The sequence below is a fragment of the Poecilia formosa genome, unplaced genomic scaffold, assembly GCF_000485575.1.
Source record: "Poecilia formosa unplaced genomic scaffold, Poecilia_formosa-5.1.2 Scaffold43, whole genome shotgun sequence".
Lineage (NCBI taxonomy): Eukaryota > Metazoa > Chordata > Actinopteri > Cyprinodontiformes > Poeciliidae > Poecilia > Poecilia formosa.
In genome coordinates, this window is record NW_006799982.1 from 1,321,931 (window position 1) to 1,342,427 (window position 20,497).

General features: G+C 41.8%; 1 protein-coding gene across 6 annotated transcripts in view; it reads right to left on the reverse strand.

Moving 5' to 3' along the window:
• Positions 1-20,497, reverse strand: part of rbfox2 (RNA binding fox-1 homolog 2) — a 50,986-nt gene that overhangs the window by 18,653 nt on the left and 11,836 nt on the right. For 3 of the 6 annotated variants that reach the window (XM_016671303.1, XM_016671302.1, XM_016671305.1), the window contains exons 2-4: positions 19,209-19,259; positions 1,893-1,982; positions 800-1,003 (exon numbers count right to left, since the gene is read on the reverse strand). In XM_016671303.1, coding sequence (XP_016526789.1) covers positions 800-1,003; positions 1,893-1,982; positions 19,209-19,259 — 345 coding nt within the window. Of the gene's footprint in view, positions 1-799; positions 1,004-1,892; positions 1,983-14,142; positions 14,600-19,208; positions 19,260-20,497 lie in introns of those variants that run through there. The other 3 variants (XM_016671304.1, XM_007551658.2, XM_016671306.1) reach the window with 2 other exon arrangements.

Genomic DNA, 20,497 nt, shown 5'->3' on the forward strand with positions numbered 1-20,497 from the left:
ACGCGTACTACAATGCGTCTACAAGTGTATTTATTTAAATACACTTTAAATAAAGTGTATTTATTTAAAAGGAGAGGAAGTCTGAAAGAAGCATCCCTATGTAATGTCAGCTGTATTAAACAAACAGATGTATTCAGCTCAAGTTGTTAAATCATTAGAGCAAATATTTAATAGTAATTAAGTATTTTTCTGTAGACAGAGCTACTTAGGTTCAGAGCAGAAACGTTTATAGAAGACTGTGGAGATTCACCGATCAAGTTTTTACTGGAAAATACAGATTTCTGCTTGTCATTAATGTCCCACTGAATGATTCCAAATTAACTGGTCTGGCATTTTTATTTTTAAAAAACATATAACGTGTAAAGCAATTTTTTCACAGAGGTTGTCCTTTTGAATCCATCAAAAAGTAATGACTTTTTCCTTATTTACTCATCAGAAAGATCCTTTAACTTTATCTGATAGTTTTACAATTAAAAAGATCACATCAAAGAGCAGCAATTTGTTGCATTTATAGACCAAATATGGTCAAAATTATTAGTTTGTTGTGTTCAATGAATGGAAGAAAGAAAAATCTCATCAGGTGTGCAGTATTTTTACCTCCTGATCACAGATCAGAGCCAGACAAGAAAAACAGACTGGATGAGTCAGATTTCTGTCAGATTGATTTGTGCATCTCCACAAATCCAGCATGGATATTGAACCTATGATTTAATTACTCAGCAGACTAAAAGAAAGACATAAAAACACCTCTAAAAAGCTTAAGTCTTTTTGTGGGCCACAACACAAGGTCGGCGCTCACCTGGCCGAGGGTGTTGCCGGCGTTGCCCGCGCTGTTGCCTGCTCCGCCGACCTCCACGGGGCCCTGCACCGCTCCTGCCGCATACAGGCTGCTCCCGTAATCCAGAGTCAGGCCGTTCTGAGGAGGCGGAGGCGGAGGAGGTGGGAAGGCGGAGAAGGGTGGGGGTACGAGTCCTTCCTGACCGCCAGCACTATCCTGAGAGCCCTGTGGACGGAACGAGAACGGAGTGAGACGGTAGCGGGAGCTACGGTAGCCAGCTGGTGAAATTCCCCTACACCTCCCAGACACTGCAAGACCATTTCCCCAGAGTCTTGGCCTAAAAGTCATGCAGACATGGCGGATACTAAATTTTAATTTTTCCCTCCTGTGTAAGAGCGTGCATGTATCTACAGCCCCCTGCCCATTAAATATTCACTGCAGCCACATCTATTATTGAGGGTCAGATGCCTCCATGCTCGGTTTGTTGCACAACGATGAGTGTCTGACGCCTGCATACACACTCACAAACGCCTCTGCGCACAAATCACCTTTGACATGCAAACACCCACACACCTAAGCGCTCGCACAAAGACCAACTGTTATTATGGAAAACTCTCCAAGTATTTCACACACAATTACCCCATAAGATACCAGTTTAGGTTACCAGCACATAGTGGAAAACAATGCAGACATCTGCAAACGAACAGTAACACACACGTACGCACACACACATTCCTCCCTGCTGGCAGAGGGGCATGAATACCCTAAATGGTAATAGTTAGTGAGCAAGGGAGGCAGCAGGGAAGGAGAAGGCGGGGGGGATGGACGATAAAAGGTGGTGACTGATAGAAGAGGCATGCTTTGCCTCTGATCCATAGCTGCAGAGATAAACCATCCATCACTGTCTTTCAGATCTATTTATAACTCTTGAGAATTCATGGGATGGCCAATCAATTAGAGGCTGCAACAAACTGGGACAATCCTTTGCTTTTAGTTTATTGATCTCACTAATATAATTACATCAGGACTGCAGCCGTGCCAAGTTGCACCAAGATGCAGGCAGGCTTTAAGGTAAGTGCTGAGGTCAGCATGCAAACATGCTGAAGCTGCTTACGGTAACGGCGCATGTTGGCGGTGATGTCAGCAAACCACCATAGCAGTTTGTACTAGCACTTGGCTGGCTTCTCATGAACAAGACGGTCTCCTATAAACATATGATGATGGTAAAAGACCTTCTTCAGCAATGCATTATGTTGACCACACAGAAACAATCACACAGAAAATTAAAAAAAAAACTAGTGAACACATCTAACTTTTGCAGGTACAAAAAGGCAACCGCCTTGTAGACATCTTGTCACAATGACAAACGGACGCCGCTAGATACCATCAAGGCTGACCTGGACACAGCAGAGTGTTTAATCCTCTTAAAATTTCCTCCTCTGGAACATGTTGTATTTAGAAACATTGGCAGCACTTTCGAAATGTCAAGATTTATTTTACAGGTCTGCATCTTCAACGTAGACATGGAGCTTGCTGTTCACAGGCAGCAATGAAAACCAAGCTGTGCAATTAACCGAGATAACGGTCCCAATTGTAAGTATGCTTTTATTTTGTAATGTCTTCTGACTGATGCGTATCTCTGCACCTTTCGAGGGCTGAAAGCTAGATAAGCTTTGCGAAGTCATGTTTTGAAAAGTTCGCACAAGTAAAGATGGAAGAAAGAGGAGAGGAAATGACGCATGGTTGGTATCAAACATCCAGCAATAGACAGCACCATGTTGTATCTGGAAGAAGTCAAGTGTACAATGAAAATGAATTTTTCCACATTTCACTAACATAAAATATACAACACAGCTTAAAATATCAACAATAAAACCTTGTTTTACAAATATTCTTCTCTCAGACACACACTGAGACTTCGTCTCTGTTCCTAAAGTAAAAAAAAAGAAAGATTTTAGGATCGTTCATGGCAGGAAGGCTAAAGAGAAATAAGTACAGTTCTTAAAGTGGGACCTTAATTGGATAAAATCATTATTGGCAGAAAAAATCAAAGTATAAGCAAAAATGGTTGGTTTTACATCTCTCAGCAGGACTGCAGATCTTTTCCAGTTTTTCTCCTAGAATCTCCTAGATCAAGTTCTGAACCATTTCCTTATTGTTCTGGTACTGGTGGATTGTAGAGATGCCTTTCAAAGCAAGAATGTCCACAAACCTGCAACTTGGCTCAACCAACCATGCACAGTTAGTAAAATGTTGTCTGAACTCTGCCGAAGTGCAACAATAACATTACTTTTTAAGCATGTTCTGCAACCCAAAGGTGGCCTTACATACAGCAGGCAGCAGGTTCACTGCATTCACCATCACAGTCAGGTACGAGGCTGAGCACTGCAGAAATGCTTCAGTTTGCTCTCAACGTCAGTAGAGAAGTAAATCTGCAGAGCGGCAAGTACATGTGGAAAAACTTCCTTCTGCATTCATATGAAAAAAAAAAAAAAACCTTGCTTGACTCTGAACCTGACATTGGTGACTAGTGCTAATAAAATCGTAAAAGAAGGCTGGTAGAGCTACTCATTTTTTACCTTATCCCGTTGTTCTTGTGTTTATTTAAAACAATGGTTCTTGTTAATGCAACCTGTTCTGGCTGTTTCCAGATGCAACCTCGATTTAATAAAGACACTCAAGCGATTAGGAAACCATCAGATATCCTTTTTGTAGAGCAAATTGGCCCTGGCACATGCAGCTTCTCTGTGTCGTGTGACTGGGAAGCTGCAATGTGAAAAGTGGGGGGGAAAAAAGGACAAAGATACTGTTCACACAATAATAAGAACAAACTGAGCCAAAAATTATTCACATGCATTCATTTAATATCAACCTGAATATGATAATTAGTAAAAAGAAAAGACAGAGTTTATGTTTAATCTAAGAAACCTTTTGTTTTCCATGAAACGTACTTTTTATTTACCTTCCTATTGTGTTTTTCATTCATAGTCTACATGTAATTATTTTCACCATATTGGTTCTGCTTTCCTCTGCGGTTATTAATCTTTAATGATAGTTGTAATGAGGTAACACAAAAAGAACACACTGGTAGTAGCAATTTAACAGTAATGGTTGATGTCCTTTTTTATCATAATCGTTTACCAGACATCTGCTTGGTGTGTGTGTGTGTGAGTGTGTGTGTGTGTGTGTGTGTGTGTGTGAGTGTGTGCGCGGGAGTCTGTCCATGCGTGAGTGACAGCGATGCCCATCTGAGCTGCACAATGGATCACTGTCCCTTTGGGAGAGTTAAAAGTGTGTGGGAGGGTGTTTATGTCTGTGTATGTGTGCACGTAAGCCATCTGTCTCCCAGCTTTTGACCTTTCTCAGCGTCGCACCTGTGACACTGTAGTCCAGCCCCTCGACTCTGTAACAAACCGGGGGATGCACGCGGTCGACACGGATCACATCAATATTGTGACACAGGAGCAGCAGACTGTGAGGGGGAAACTTTGTCTGTTCGTTGGCAGAGACAAACAGAAGTAAATAAATACAGCAGGAGCCCTGGAATGAAATGCAAGAAGCTTTTAGAGAAACTGCTCTTTCAATTGCTTTGGATACTGGTTTGATAGTTTATACAGTGCCTTACATAAGTATTCATACCTAGTGAACTACAACATTTTGTCAGGTTCAATCCGTCATCTGAAAATACAGAGAGGATGGAAACAACTGTGAAACTACAGACACGGCTGTCCATCAAAACAAGGAGAATTTATCAGAGAAAAGGCTGATTGTATCGCTGGAGAAGCTGCATAGATCCACTGTTCAGGAGGGAGAATATCCAGAAAGGACAACTATCAGTTGTTGATTTTACTTGTACTTGAATAGTTAAAAAAAAAAGTTAAAAATAGAAAGAGCCGCTGTCAAAATAAGCCATTTAAAATTTGCCCCAGGTGTATGAGGGACAGAACAATCATGCGGACGTCGGTTTCAAAGGGCGATCCTAAAAGAAAACCTGTTAGAGGCTCAAAAGACTTGAGACTGAGGTTCAGCTTCTAGCAGGACAATTACTCTCAACATTCAGCCAGTCACAGTGCGATGGCTCAGACAAAAGTAGGCCTGAACAATATGGCAGAAAAATTACATCTCTGATTTATTTTCATGCCAGGTCCATTTTTTTTTCCAAAGTAGTAATTACAAATGACTGTAAACATTTTTAAAAAGTGGCTTTTATTTCAATAATACCTTCTGTGAGTTGTACAACAGAGTATTGGGGAAAGGCTACAAGGATTTTTGCTTAATTATGAGAATATAATCATAATATTAGCAGATTAAAGACACAATTTTTACCAGAAGGAAGCCTTGCAAGAAAAAAGTCATTATGAGAAGAGAGCTTGGATAAGGTAATTATTTTTTTGTTATTTTTCTTGTAGGATTTCTCAGAATTTGGCAAAGAATTTCATTCTCCAAATAGTATGACTGTATTCTTACAATATTTTTGTACAAATATTCTCGCAATTACAAATGAAAAAAATCTAAGCGAGACCCCTATATATTTCTTTTGTAGAGTTGACCTGAATTCAAGTCCAATTAAATAAAAGCTGTAAAACATTCCTCTGCTGAACTGTGGAAATCCCAATAGTGTATTGGTGAAAATAAATTCAAATTTTCCAAAAATCTTAAAAAACAAAAGTTTTGATTAATTCAAAGGAATTTATCACCCGGCCCGAAACCAAAGCATATTGCTGTGTTAAACTGGCCCAGTCAAAGTCCACATCTAAATTCAATTGAGAGTCTGTGGCAAGACAAACAGAAAACAGATCCTCACAAAATCTCTCCACCCGATCTGCCTAAGCAACTCTATTCCTTCCGCTTCATAACTGTGCAGTTCTTTGTGTTGGACTATGACATCAACAAAATGCATTAAAGTTTGTGGAGGTTGTGGTTTGAATATTATTGCTCTGTACTGGAAATTTCAGACTACGTATTGTGTATAATCTATAATCCTTCAACAAAAACTTTTGCTAATCTTAGAAATAAGAATCTTACCCTTGCAGAAGCCATTAAACCTGCTAACTAATCCCCTTTTTCACGCTGATGTCGAGAGAACGTAGACACTTTCTGTAGCTTTAAGAGAAGAAAATGCTCAGAAGTCATCCTTTATTGACTGCAGTACCGGACTGCCTCTTGTGATTTTTCAGCAGCGTAATCACAACATGAAATCCTGTTATCTTACTCCCTCCTGCTCCCTGATAGCACGCGGTAAATGCATGTACGCCATTAATCTCGACACTCTGGCAACGCAGTCGTTTTTTTTTTCTTTTTTTTTTTTCATACGGAAATCCTTGAACTGCTCCTTCGAGAGTCTCTCCCAACACAAACCGTGATCTCCATCTTCAGCGCGTGGCCACTCGAGCCGCGCTGCCAGCAGATTACTGACCGCTGTGTCCAAGTTTAACTTCATTCACATTCTCAGATAGCAGCTGTGTCCGCTCATCTAAACTCTGCAGCTGTATGAACCTGCTCCAATATTGCCCACGGGCATCCAAAATAGGATTCTGCTGAGTGATAACATCCCTCACGTCGCTGCCTTCCTGTCCTGTGAACATTTCATGTGTTATATGTTGAAATTGGGGGCTCATTTTTTTCACACTAACCATGGCAGCTATTATTACTCTCTGATAATTTAGAATATCCCACGTCAATGATGAAGCTCTCAGTTGGAATTGGGGCCGAGAGTGAAAGTAAAAAATCCTGACCTCTAAGCATTTCTCCTTCCACGCTATAATACCTCTTTTAAATGTGCGCTCGGTAAACAGCTGATATAATTTTATGCTCTAATTAAAGGATAGAAGCCTTAAAATAGACCAGGAAATCATTAACATGTGAGGAAATCTCTCCATGTTGGATAAAGAAATTCAATCTGTGATGGTAATAATGAGAGCTGCGATCCTCTGATGAGAACGATCTGAATTTATTACAGTCGCCTCTCCATCTCGGAGATGGATAGGGGAGAGCAGAAACGCGTAAATTAGTCAGCTTAGATGAGGTTTTAGGCTGAGTAATGGAAGAAAAAGAAACCTATGCTAAAGGACCGACTGATGCATAGGCTCGTCTTAGATTAAATGCACTCACAGACATGAAAATGATCAAGGGTGGAGGAACTAATTCCAGGTCAGCAAGTTGTTTCTTGGACACCTTTCTGGAGAGATTTTTAAGAATTGATGAGTCCATAAGTCCATTACGGATTTATAACTAAACTGAAAAAATAAACGTGATTTTTTTTTTTTTTCCCCTGTGCAACTTGGGATGTCACACTGACTTGTCACACCAATCAAATGGCTTGACATTTTCAGTAAAATGGTGACGTCAATAATACTCATACAAAAACAGGAGGTGTTTACAATAGAAACTTGAGGTATAATCTTACAAGCAGCTTCGCAGGTTGCACCTTACTCAGACCCGAGAACGAATGCAAATTTTTTTTTTCTCCAACTTCTGGCAATAAATATCCAACATGCTTTTTAAACCAGGCTGCGCAACCTCTTCTCACCTTCACTCGGACAAGTTTAACTTTATTTATCCTCGGTGTTGTTTGGCACTGCGGCATTGTCTCCGCACATTTGCCTCACAGATGGCACATGGAGACTAAAATTTCTAGCTAGGCTCAAAGAACAGCTCATTTTGATGCAAATAATATTTGGCTCCATTTCTACCTAACTGCAGTTATAAAGGGAGGCGTTGTTTGCTTGTTAATGTTTTCCTTATCATTTATTAATCACCTATGAGTTATTTATGAGGTAGAAAAAAAAAAAAAAACACTTTTATGATCGCTCTATGCGGGTACCCATTACATCAGCCGAACAAATCATGAACGCTCATGTTTTTGTCCTCTTTATTTGTTCTGATTAACTTCACTGCTATGAACAATATCTTTTGTGTTTCTGCGGCTGTTTGGTTTGTCTTCGTCACAAAGCTGGATATCATGCCAAGTTACTGACTAGGCCAAAAATGAAGCCAAAGCCAAAAGATTTCAACAGCTAAACTGTGATCGTCACTCGCTCCATTTGAAATGTGAGCTCTAGAAACATTCAATAACACACACTCATTGTATTTAATTGCATATTACCATTTAATGTGATGCATGGCATTTGGGCAAACGGTAAACATGACTTCTTAAAACTTTATTTCAAAAACAGCTTCTTTTTTAACCACTCCTCCATAGAGGACAAAATTGTGAAATCTATGTGTGATTGTTGATCAACGGCTCTCTGATTTTAATGCCGATTTTTGATCTGATCTTCACCTTCCGACAATTTTAAGAACACACAGATTACCGTGATGGGTCTATTCATAATCTTACTAAATATTCCTCCCATGTGTGATAAGACTGATCAGAATGACACCAGGACCGCTCCGAACAGGAAATATTCAACATGTTTGAATCCCGAGGACAAACAAGTAACTTATTGTTCAATGTGACGTGTAGCCAATCAGAAAGCGAGTTGACAGACACACGAAAGGGAATGCAAAGTACATAAATAAGTTGTAAAAATACAACTGTCATGGCGCATCAGAAAGTCCAAGTGGACATCAGAGACATCTTTTTGTTTCTTGTCTGTTAAAAATAGTCCGCAATCGCCAGTGCTTCTTCCTCGTTGGTCATGCTTGTTCACTTTGAACTCATGTTTGATCTTGAAAGGTTTTACAAGACTTCCCGTCTCACATCTTAATGTTCGTGAGTGAAATCTTTGCAGTGGCGTGTTGCATTTGCTGTGCGGCTTGACACCGCTCACTGCTGGACTCCATGTCTACATCACCAAACTTGTGATGTTTTGTGTTGTAAAATGTGAGTTGTAAATCAACTGACAGCTGAACCAGGTGTTAGGTAGGCCTGTAGTTGTGCCATACAGTTTCTATTTTCAGAGGATGGATAGTTTTGTTGGCTTCATGATGTTTCTTCGGCAATATTCTCAAACAAACCTCCATGGTTTTCAGGGAAAAGCTGGATTTCACACAAGAATTAAACACAGCTGGAGTCTTTTTTTTTCCGATTACACCACTTCCGAAGGCAATCAGTTGCACTGGATTTTATTTTGGGGTGTCATATTGTCTTTTTCACTTCAGTTCTGCGATTTGATAGATGTGTTTGTCTATCACATCAAATCCCTGTGAAATCATTGCTGTTTCTAGGAGTAATATGACAAAAGATAAAAAAAAAACAAAAAAAAAAAACGGGTATGCATGGTTTTGCACAATGATATAATAATTTAAACAACCAGTTTTGACGTCATTTACATGATCTCGTTTAAAACCTAAAGTCATCCCTTGCACAATGGACTTTTTACTGCAAAAATAAATGGCCCCACGTTGTACGTTAAGCTTCAAAATAGGCCAATAAAGCAAAAACAAACCAATTAAGCTCGCTGTGGAAACTTTCCTCAGGTACCTGCCTGCTGCAGAGAAAAATCACTGACTATGTAGTGAAATTCTACCTTCTGACACATTTGCTGGGGAAACTACCTTCCTGCTGTGCAGTAAAATGTTCCTAACAGCTCCGCTGTTGTCATTTGCGAGTCCCAACATCTATGACTCATGACACATCTCACTCGACTACTGATGAGTCAGACTTGGACTTGACAAGTTGTGATGCAACTGGACAGAATGATAGTAACGTGGAATTTAATACAGCACCACCACAGGTCCGATCAGGTGAACCGGAGTTGTTGATGCTTTAAAGCGATGTGATTTCCACGGCGCTTAAGCGTTCGTCGGCTCCGTCAGACGCCCCTGCTCGCCGCCGTTGCTCATGCTCTAACAGACTCCAGCCAGCAGGAGAACGGACTACCCCGGCTGTTAGCGCCGCTTCTGCCAGACGAAAATAGAAGCAGGAACGCGAGCCAAAAACAACCCAGTATTTGTGTTTCACGACCGCCGTTTTCAGAGGAGATCCATTTTGGCTGCGTCTCGGCGGTCTTTTCTTTACCTCGTATGCCGTGTTAAAAGCCCGGGTATCTACACAAACATTATGTGCTTTGCGTGCAGCTCTTTCTATCTGGCATGAGCCTTTTGCTGACTGCGAGTGGCTTTTGAGATTCACATCAGGATAAAAGCCTCAGCTGAATAAATGCACTCAGAAAGGTGGGTGAGAGGGGGGTAAGAGAAGGAATACAAAGACACAAAAGAAGGGCAGTCCCGGTCAATTGTAAGAGAGCAAACTTATGCAGTGCATTTGTGTCAGCACTCAGGTTTGCTCTGTTTAAGCGCGCACGCCTTTGTGTGTGGGTCCGTGCATGTGCTCCCCCTGGCGTTGGGACGCTACTAGGTTGCGTGTGCGTGTTGGCCCCCCCGCAAAAGCCAGTGAGTCAGAGCGGTAGCTGTAGCTGGCTTCCTTTCGGGTCAGTTAGCAGCACCAAGTGGGTCTGAGGAAGGCACGTTAGAAAGCGCCCCCGTCTGCCGCCGTCTCACCACGAAACACGAGGAGACAAGAGAGAACACGATTTACACTAACTAGGCCATCGCTGGGTCATTTCACATGAATAATGTCATTTGAGGATCTTTACTTCCTCTGGGCGCCAGCGCCTCTCCGCAGGCCGATTCAGCGACTCTGGAAAGTGTGATTCATGTTGTTAACAGACCCTCGCGTTTTGGCTCAGTGATCGGATTAACTGAGGAAGTTCAGCGCCTGGATCACATCTTGGATTATTTTATTCGCCGTTGCAGAAAAAAAAAGAAAAAAAAAAAACAGCTGGAGAAACATTCATGACATGTGTCTGTGGCATAATGATGAGCCAGGAGACACCCTCTTGTTAAATTATTCCAGCCCACGCCATCATCCCCCACCCCTCACCCAGTTGCTCTTCCCCGCTCCTCTTGCTGCTGTTCTCCCTTTCCTCCCACTCTCTCTCTCTATGCTTCTCTCTCTCTATGCTGCGCGCTTCACTTCTTTACGCTTCATAAAATCCAGACGGGACCCCTCGCATACGTCCCGCCCCCACACTTGTCAATCAAGCCCATTTGCCTCTTAGCAACAAGGATATCAGCATGCTCAAGCTCCTCCCACCACTCCATTCTCCATCTCCTTATAGGGTAACATATCTGTTCATCAAACAAATGCCTCCTACCCAACCTCTACAGTGTATTGCATTACACCTCTTTAAAACTTTATTTTTTTACATTCTTATATTGCAATTACAGACCTGAGTAGATCAAAACCAAGAAATGCTTTATTGTTCAATTGAAAATTTAAGAAATACTTTGTAGAAGAAATTTTCACTGCACTCAAAGCATTTTGGGATATCTCTCTAACTTCTTTCCACATCTGGGGACTGAAATGTTTGTCCATTCTTTGCAAAATAGCTCAAGTGTCAGACTAGATGGAGAGCAACTGAATATTAATTTCACAGCCACACCACATGATTGCAGAATTCGCTCCATCCATCTTTTCAAATACCTTGCACGTCATAATACCGCCACCACCACCGTAGGAATGATTTTTGCAGTTCAGTACTGTCTCTACCCATATTGTACATCTAAAAACTAACATTTTTTTTTTATTTTTGTAAATTGCTATTCTAACACATATTTATGCTTTGATCTAAAGGTTGTCATTGCAATCGAACCAGTAAGTTTGGCTTGCTAAAAGGTGAGCCTTTGCTCTTGTTTTAGTTTTTCCTCCAAGAACTCCCTTTATTCAGTACCAACATCCGTCTTCCAATCATCAGCATCGTCATCCTAATGGTCTCAACGCATTAGAATCCCAAATTATGAAACGCATGGTCATCACAAATTACAGAAAGGTTTAGAAATAGTCATTTATAACCACATCATAGGTTTGGTATGAACAAATAACAGATGTTGTGTCGATACTTTTTCTTGTTTTATATTCCATTCTATCGGTTATATATTTAATAGTTTTTGTTCTTTTCAACTATTTATATTCAGCACTTTCGACATTGCTTGCCATTTTTAAAAGCGCTTCATAAATAAAGCTGATTGGTTTTCCTGTCCCTGCTTAAGACAGGCATCCCCGCAGCATGATTCTACTGCCATCATGCTTTACAGTACTGAGATAATGAGGTTTTTGCCACACAGCATTTTGCATTTAGGCTGCAAAATTAAATTTTGGTCTTGAGTGACCAAAGAACTTACTTTCCACATGTTTGCTGTCTCCCCGGCAAGCCTTATGGCAGACTGGTCCTCTTATGGCTTTCTATCAGCAGTCCTTCTTATTGTACAACAAAGTCAGACGTCTCCACAAAAGCTGCAGCCTTTTATGAAAAATAAACAGTCCAAAACAAAAAAGAGGGGATGACACCTGACAAACATGTGCAGGTGAGCACACACGCTCTCTAAACGATGTGTGTTTACCCAACTAACACAGAAAGCAAGGTATGACCATGAAACCAGTTTGGCTTGTTCAGGAAGGGCTCTGCTTTAGGGCGACTCATGTCCTGGCGTCCAGTTTGCTTTTAAAGAGCGCACGCAAGCCAGCTGGAGGATGGTGTTGTCACTGTCAACTTCACCCTACGAAGAGTCAATGAGGGCAACCCCCTATCTGTCACAGAGGCTGTTTTATTTTTTATTTTTAATAACGCATCACAGAGAGCCGTTCCAGGGCCAGCAGAGACGACTGCTAAGGAGGCAGAACTCTCACGGCAGCTCAAGACTGGAGCGCTTTCATAACTCATCTTTTTTTATTTTTTTTTTTTATTTTTTTTAAGTCCAAAAGGTGCTTAACCTCTCACAGCTCTCCCAAACTACAGTCTCCTCCTTCCTCAAACCGGCAAAACAATTGGCACAAAATGAGTGACTCATGCAAGTTGCCACAGCAACACTGCTCATTGGGATCATTTAACAACCTTTATTGTAAAAACCCAAAGTAGAATCAATAACCAGATTTAGGGAGGCGTAGGTGGGGGCGTATACTCACAACCCGTTAACAGTTTGTGCAAGCGTGGCAGCATGTGTTCAGCTTCGGCAGCAGGTAGGCGTCTCTCCCTTGCCTTGGGGCGCACGCTTAGGTGGGGCTTGAGAAAATATTTCAGTCTTTTGAACCTGATCTGCTGCTCCAGCTCCTGCAGTAAAAGGCCAACCTTACTAGCGCATGCAGTAATATGAGGGAGCTAATATATTACCCTCATCGTACGGCACCTTTACACACTCATAACTGCAAAGTCAGCTCCAATAGCGTCCCAATGGCCCGCTCCAACAAACCGAGCGCATTGTCACATCTCCAAGTCCGTCACCTCGTCGGTCTATTTCCGCCCCAAGCATGCAAACTGTCCAAAGGTATCCAGTCACCTTAAAAAGTATATTTCCTGATCTCATGCTGCTGTTCTCTTTTGGTTTTCCCAGCCCATCCCCCTCTCTTCCAGGGGCTCTTAAATGAAAACATTGAGATAACAGCTGCCAGGGCCCCAGGGAGAGCAAGAGGAGGGAGAAAAGAGGTCAAACAGTAAAGAGAGCACGAATCTAAGGTACAGCTGAAAAAGAAGTGAACACACACACTCACTCACTCTCTGATCCTGACTCACTCCAACTGAAATGTAATATGAACATGACACTTCATGCACCAACTTTGCAGCCCACTGTGTGTGCTTCGGCTTCTGTGTGTTTGTGAAATGTGTGACAGAAATTACAGTGAGGAGGTGTTTGGAGCTGAACAGGAGAGATGGAGACGGAAACAAGAGAAAGTAAAAGTGAGTAACAACAAAGGGAGGGAGAGAGGGAGAGAGAGAGAGAGAAAAAGAGAGAGAGAGAGTAAGAAAAAGACAGGAGCAACTGTTCACTGGACACCTGTCCCTTTAGCTCAGGGGTAATGTACAGAGACAGCTGCAGGGATAATACAGACTTTTAACCAACCTTTCCTCCTCCCCAAAGCTCCTTTATTTCCACTTTTTTTTTTTTGCTCGAAAAAAATGTCTAAAGAGTTGGCGTGTAGCTAAACTGCTCCATCCAGCTGTACGATCTAACGCAGCGAGCGGCGCGCTCACATGGATTCCTCTGAGCATACATAATACATTGCCGAGCACAGTTTCTGGCAGCGGCAGCTCTTCAGATTGCGTGCACACTTCTAGCTCTGGGCAGGGGAACAGATGCCACAACAACGGCGGTAACAATAATGCATTGCCACTCGTGCGTCTCGCCGTGGCGAATCTTGATTGCGGCCGTTTCAATCTCGCTGTCATCCACTACACTAGTTTCTCTGTTTGTCGGCCGAGTCCTAACAGGAGTCTGGCATGTCCTGCGCGGACCACGGTAACGGGTCAAGTAGAGTCCTCGTCTGTTAGTACTTAATTAGCGCTTAATGCTCGGTGACGGTGCCCGGAGCTCTCGTGCCGTTTCCCGTACTGCAGCGGCGGAAAGGTACGGAGACAAACACTCACCGACAACACGTTAGGATAGTACAGTCCCATCATCGTATACTGTGCAACAACTCCAACTGTCGCCGCTCCTCGCTCCTTTCCTCTTCTCGCGCTGCCTCGCCTTCTCTCCCTCTGTGTCACCTCACCAGCTCCGTCTCTCTTGTCTGTCTCACAGATTCAAAATCTCCCTCTCTCTGCCCCCGCTCGCTCCGTCTGCCCTGCCAATCCCCACCCCACCTCCTCCTCCACCTCCTCTGCTGGCCTCTGTCCCTGTCACTCTCCCTCGCGTGCCTTCTTCTGTAGTCCCCCTCTCTTTCCGCTTCTGTCGTCTCCCACTCACTCTTTTCTCTTCTTTGCCTCTCCCACTCGCTCCTTGCTTTCCTTCTACCCCCAGCCTTCCTTTTCGCTGCTGTGCCCTTGCCTGCTCATCTCTTCTGTCTCTTCTCCAGTCCTCCTCCTCTGCTCCTCTCTCACCCAGAAAGCCTGACGCCTCCTCCCCCCTCCTACTTCCCTGCTTCTGTCACACCTGCAAACTTTCCCCTCCCCTCTGCTTCCTTCTCATGTCGCAGTCCTCCCCTCCTCTTTCTCCCTCTTCCTCTGTTCTCTTTCTCCATGTAGGTGAGTTAACTGGGGCTGCTGGCACCACTGGGAGAGAAAGACAAGACTTTCCCTCTTCTTCCCTCTATTCCTTCTCAGACATGCACCTTGTTAGGAAAACGCACTGCCAACTGCACACGAGGTTTACGTTTTTGAGCAACGTTCAGGAGACATTGCTTCAGAACAAATGCCATCAACTCAAATCACCAAACAGAGTGTTAAAGGGCTACTAAACCTGTCAGGATGTTACAAAATGGCACATTTCTAAGTGTATGCACATCCTTTTGAATAATATATGAAGATGCACAGTGAGAAATAACAGCCGCAACTCAAAAATCTGACCTTTTTCTGATCAGTAAACACCCAATCCCTAAGGGTTAACAGGGATGGGTGAAAGCTAGTTTTACAACAACAGCACTCTCTCTCATACACACAGTTGGACGTCTCTCCTCCACATAATGTAAATAATGAACGAATTCACACAGCAGGAATTTAGAAAGAAATATTCTGAATGCTACTGTGAGGTCCAAAGCTTTGCAGAAAATAGACAGTAACACATCAACTACTACACTGTCATTGGTGCATCTCAACCAGCATAACTTTAATACTTTTTGTGCATTAGAATACAGTGACTAAGCCATTCAGTGTGTGCTATTTTTAGCATTCATACAACATACATAAACATGTTTAGTTGCATGATGTTTATAGTGTCAAAATCAGTTGAAACAGCTAAAAAGTTTTTTTTGTAAAAACCTAAAATTATAATTCCTCCCCATTAAGTGCGTTTGTCAGGTGGCCACTGGTGGCTTTTTGTGTACGGTATCACAAAATACAGGCTAACGTCACCAGCTAGGGGGGCTTCAAACGTGCTGGGACTTCATAAATATGCTTTTAGTACTGCCATCGTTGGGCTGGTGACGTTGCACTGTGGTGGAAAAGATTTGTGTTCTGCTAAAAGTAAATCAAAGTACTGACACCCTGTCCGTATTGGATATTTTTTCTTAAACAGAGATATTCTGGGTATCACCTCTAATCCACAAGGAAATTGATTTTTATAAAACAAAAACAAACAGGTTGTTAAAACCATTTGTGGTGTATCTCTGTGGATTTACAGCTTTGTAACACAATGATACAACAGCCTACTTCGTGCAACCTACTTATGACTTTGTGGGCTGAGAATTAGAGCGACAACTGGGATGTCTTACTAGGCCTGTCACGATAACAAATTTTGCTGAGCGATTATTTGTCCAAAAAATTATTGCGATAAACAATAATATTGTTTCAAGACCTTTTGACAATGATTTAATGGGAATGGGAATTATGTAATAATGCATGTAATAATTATTTTTATAATTATATAATTATTTTCAAAAGAACACATAACACTGGAACTGATAAACAACCAAAAACAAAAATAAATAGATTCTCAGTCTCCATTAACAAAAAGCGTACTTGAATAAAAACTAAACAACATAAAGCCAAAGTAGAAATAAATACTACTTTAAGAGTGCCGATTATGAAGTCTGTATACTGTATTGGCCTTCAGTAATCACTAGATTTAAATAGAGAAGATGGGCACATCCTGACGCAATAGTTCACACTACACGATTTTTTGCCCCCATTTTCCCTTTATGACAATTTTACAACATTTCGCGATCCAAGATTGTCGTGTCACGGCGCAACCCGAAGTCCAGCGGACATCGGACATGATATGTGGAAGCAACATTAATGTTTATTCAACATTTCGTACAAGGAATATAGAAATGACAAGGGGAAGAGTTGGAGCCAAATTGCTACCGCAGTTGATAAACCCGGTAACTTTTCAGCTGTTCTTTGTTAACGTGACATAAATTGGTTATAATGATTTTCATTCAGTCAGGATTTTACGCTGACTCTAGCCACATGCATCACAGGTAGATTCTAGTAAAGCATTGCTTAATGCCTGGTTTTAAAATTAGTTAACTGGACTTGTTGTAGCCATTATTTTGTGCCCATGTGGCTGGACACCACACTGCACAATTGAACCCGATTGAACCGTTATACCTAGGATTTCTGTCGGCTAATGTGTGGTCTCAGGTTTTGAAAATGGGCTGACAGTCGGCTGACAACTCGTGTAGTGTGAGCTGGACATTACACTAAGGAAATGAGGAAGGGAGGGTCAGTGGAGAGCACTGAAGCTGAGCCTTTTTTCATTCAGTGTCATCAAGAGAAAGAAAAAAGGCAGGAAGAGACGATAAAGCTGATAATTAAAACGAGGTTGATAGGTTTAATTTATCGTGCGATTACTTGATTTATCGTTTATCACAACAGGCCTATGTCTTGCGTTTTCTCTCCATTTTGGTTCCACCTCTGTTTTTGTTCAACTTGCTCTGAGGAAGTCGGTGACTAAGACCAAAAGCTGAATGGCATAAAAAAGATCACCATAAACACATTTTAGGAAGAAACTGTCATGAAAATACACGAAAACAGCTGGTGAACAGAGTCATATACTGAAGCAGTAACAGGTGACGCAAACCACATCCCTCTCTTGTATGGAAATGGTCACTGAAAGGAAGACTCAAGAGTTAGCCATTTTCAGCATAGGTGAGAGATTTAAATATGAAGTCACATGTCAGGCTGCTGCTTTTAACTCTGGATTTTAAAAGGCTGCTTTCATTTTCACACCAAGATGTTATTTTTTTATTCTTCTTTACGGTGGGATCTCCATTTTCTCGACAATACGAAGACTGATATGTACAGCTGGCTACGCTAAGAATGTTAAAGGTTAAAACAGGATGTTTAGTAAGTCAACTTTAAACTAGTAAAACCTTGCATTTGCTCCTGACAGATTAAAAACCATACTTATTTGAGCTACATAGAAAACTATGCACATTGGGAACATAGGCCGTTAGAATATTAATTGTAGAGGATTGCATCACATCGATTCTGGTTAAAAACTTTGTGACTGGCTCATTTTTTAACAAGACATATTTTTAAAGGCATATTTGTTTTAGCTTGACACGATGAGTTTCATCAGGAAAAAGGAGGAACAGATTTTAATATGGAAAAGTTTTTCAGCCGACACAGCAGTGTTTCTCTTGTAGTTTTTTTTTTGTTTTTTTTTTTGTTTTTTTTTAATAATACGTTTTATAATAGAGCCTTCCCTTAATTTATTTTGGCTGCTATAAATAACTGCAGTCGTGCCTAACGGTCTTACATAACGATTAGAGCTCTGGCAGTGTTTGAAGACCTTGAATTTGAGACTTTAAAAAGGAATAGGAATATTCAGAGATTTTTGTGTTATTTTGGCATAAAATATCAGCTGCCAGGCTTTCTAAGATACTTACAAGATATTCATATTTCTTTAACAGTACCCCTCAGCTCTGCCCACCGTAGCTTTCCACTAAAAACATAACTACCTAATTTCTATCGCTGAAGGATTCATTTCAGCTCTCTCTCTGCCTATTAATGAGTTGTTTCTCCCTTCACACACACACACACAGCTCCCTCAACTCTCCAGGCTCTTCCTTTCAGGAGCCTTTGATCGCATCATTCTCACACTCCTGTTGACAGTTTAGCACCTCAGTGTTGTGGAAATCTCCGCTGGCCGGCACTGTTTTCTTCCTCCCTGCCCCGCCTCCTCCTGACCAGTTCACACCTCCAAGCCCCAGGAGAAAGCCCTGACTGACGTCTCAACATCCCAGAAAGAAATTGCTCAACACAAAGCAGAAAAAACTTTATGAGTAGCCTTGAAACATCATCTAGAAAGAAATGATTCAAAGCCTCATCATTTTCCAATGAAATAAAATCCATCTAATTGACTTCCCAGGCATACACAGCATCTACTTAGCTGTACTGGGGAGGAAAAAAACAAAACAAAACAAAACAAAAAAAAAAACGACTTGGACTGCGGCAAATAAAAGCGCATGAGTGAAGACCTAAGACAGATAAAGAGCCGATAAAGCAGCCAGAGGTTGCTGAGCATCGCAGAGAGCAAGGGATGATGGGATTACGAGCAGAGGCTGAGAGGATGAGTGGATGAACACAGGATGATCTAAGGATTAACCACGCAAACTGAGCAGCCTAATAACACAATCAGCCAACTAATACAAACAGATTGTATACTTACACACAGACATCCGCACAAAAAACATGTGATACGGCTGGTTTTTCTTTTAGGAATTAGAATTTTTTTTTATCCTATATTTGTGGGCAGAACAACAAGAATCCCCGTGTGTTTAGAGGCCTAAAGATGAAAGAAGTGTGTCCTGTGAGCCTAAAAGATGATTACTATCATCGAGGACAGAGAGGAAAGTAGGTGGAGGATAGGAATAGATGAGTGATGGTTGTGGAGGCACATCTTCCTCTACACAACCATTAAAGTGAAATCTACACCCCCACCTTGTGGCTTACAGAACAACACCGAGCCATGTTAGTGCTGTACGCAGGCTGCAGGAATGTGGCTTATTATGCAACTAACATAATACCAACACTTTCACAGGTGCTCTTACCTGACTGTGAGATGGGTATCCATGGTAGCCGAGGGTCAAAGGATCGTTGTTCTGAAAGAGAGGAGCGGATTTTTTTTTGTTGTAAACATGGCCTGTAATTTCAAAGGCAAACAGACACTTTGTATTTTCATCACTCGGGAAAGCAGTTTCATCTCTTGTCGTGTCTCTCTATCTGACTTTACAGTTAGAAGGCATTTGTGTGACCCCCCCCAATCAAATTAACTCCACTGGTGACACACTCCTGCAATCTCCTCAGTCAGCCTCCTCTCCAGTTTTCCACCCGGCGGATCCTTTTGTCTGCTTGTAAAGACGTGATAACGGGGGCGAGGGAGCTCATGCGAGCGGCGGATAAAAGGCAGGAAAAGAAAGAACGAGTGTTGGTGCGGCTCTTAAAATCATAAATAGGTCAGGAGTGTCGGCGAGCGTGAAGCCCACTGGTGTGGAATGCCATCATAACCTCTTATGCAACCTCTAACAAGTTCCTTTAAATGTTCTGGCTGCACGGAGCAAAACTTGCTACATCAAACGTCTGGAGGAAGAAGCAGAGAAAGTCATTCCGGGCCAATTCATCCCTTTGCCAACTCGCACCCCCCATTTCGTACCTACATGTTGCAATTTCGTCCAACTCTACTTCCATTTTGGATGTCTAAATTACGTTTACTCAAATGGATAGTTCAGGATTTTCGTAAGGTCAGTTTAAAAGGTTGTAAGCCGTTAATCCCTTATTGGCAGAAGATGATGACTCTCTTGACATCGTACCATTCCAAACTTGCTGGGCCAGGAGGCTAGCGCTAACAGTTGGTCCATAAGGAGCCAAGACAAAGTGGACTTTTACCATCACAAAACATCTCAATTTCAGCAACATATGATAATGCTGATGTATGGACCTTCAAACTGACGTGATGTTTTCATTAGGCGATTATTTACCCAGCAAATAGATGTAGGAGGCTGTGTGCCAATAATGTGAAACACATGTTTAGATGGATATAAGTAAATATCTTATTGGAATAAAAATGCATCGTGTAAATACCCCATTCAAAATATTCTGATCGGATTCACCTCGATCAGAATGAAATTGTAATCCGAATGAGAGGATCACAAGAGCGATTGTTTATGCTGATGGATCATTTTGAATGGAATGTATTTAAGCACTTCTTCTTATTAACTTGTCTGTCTAACTGACTTGAGATAGGTGCCCTATGTTAATGTGATGTATGTCCGTCTTCGGTGGAAGGCAAGACTCGGTATCAAGGGAAGCAAAATTGTTTTAAAACTGGCTTGTTATGGTC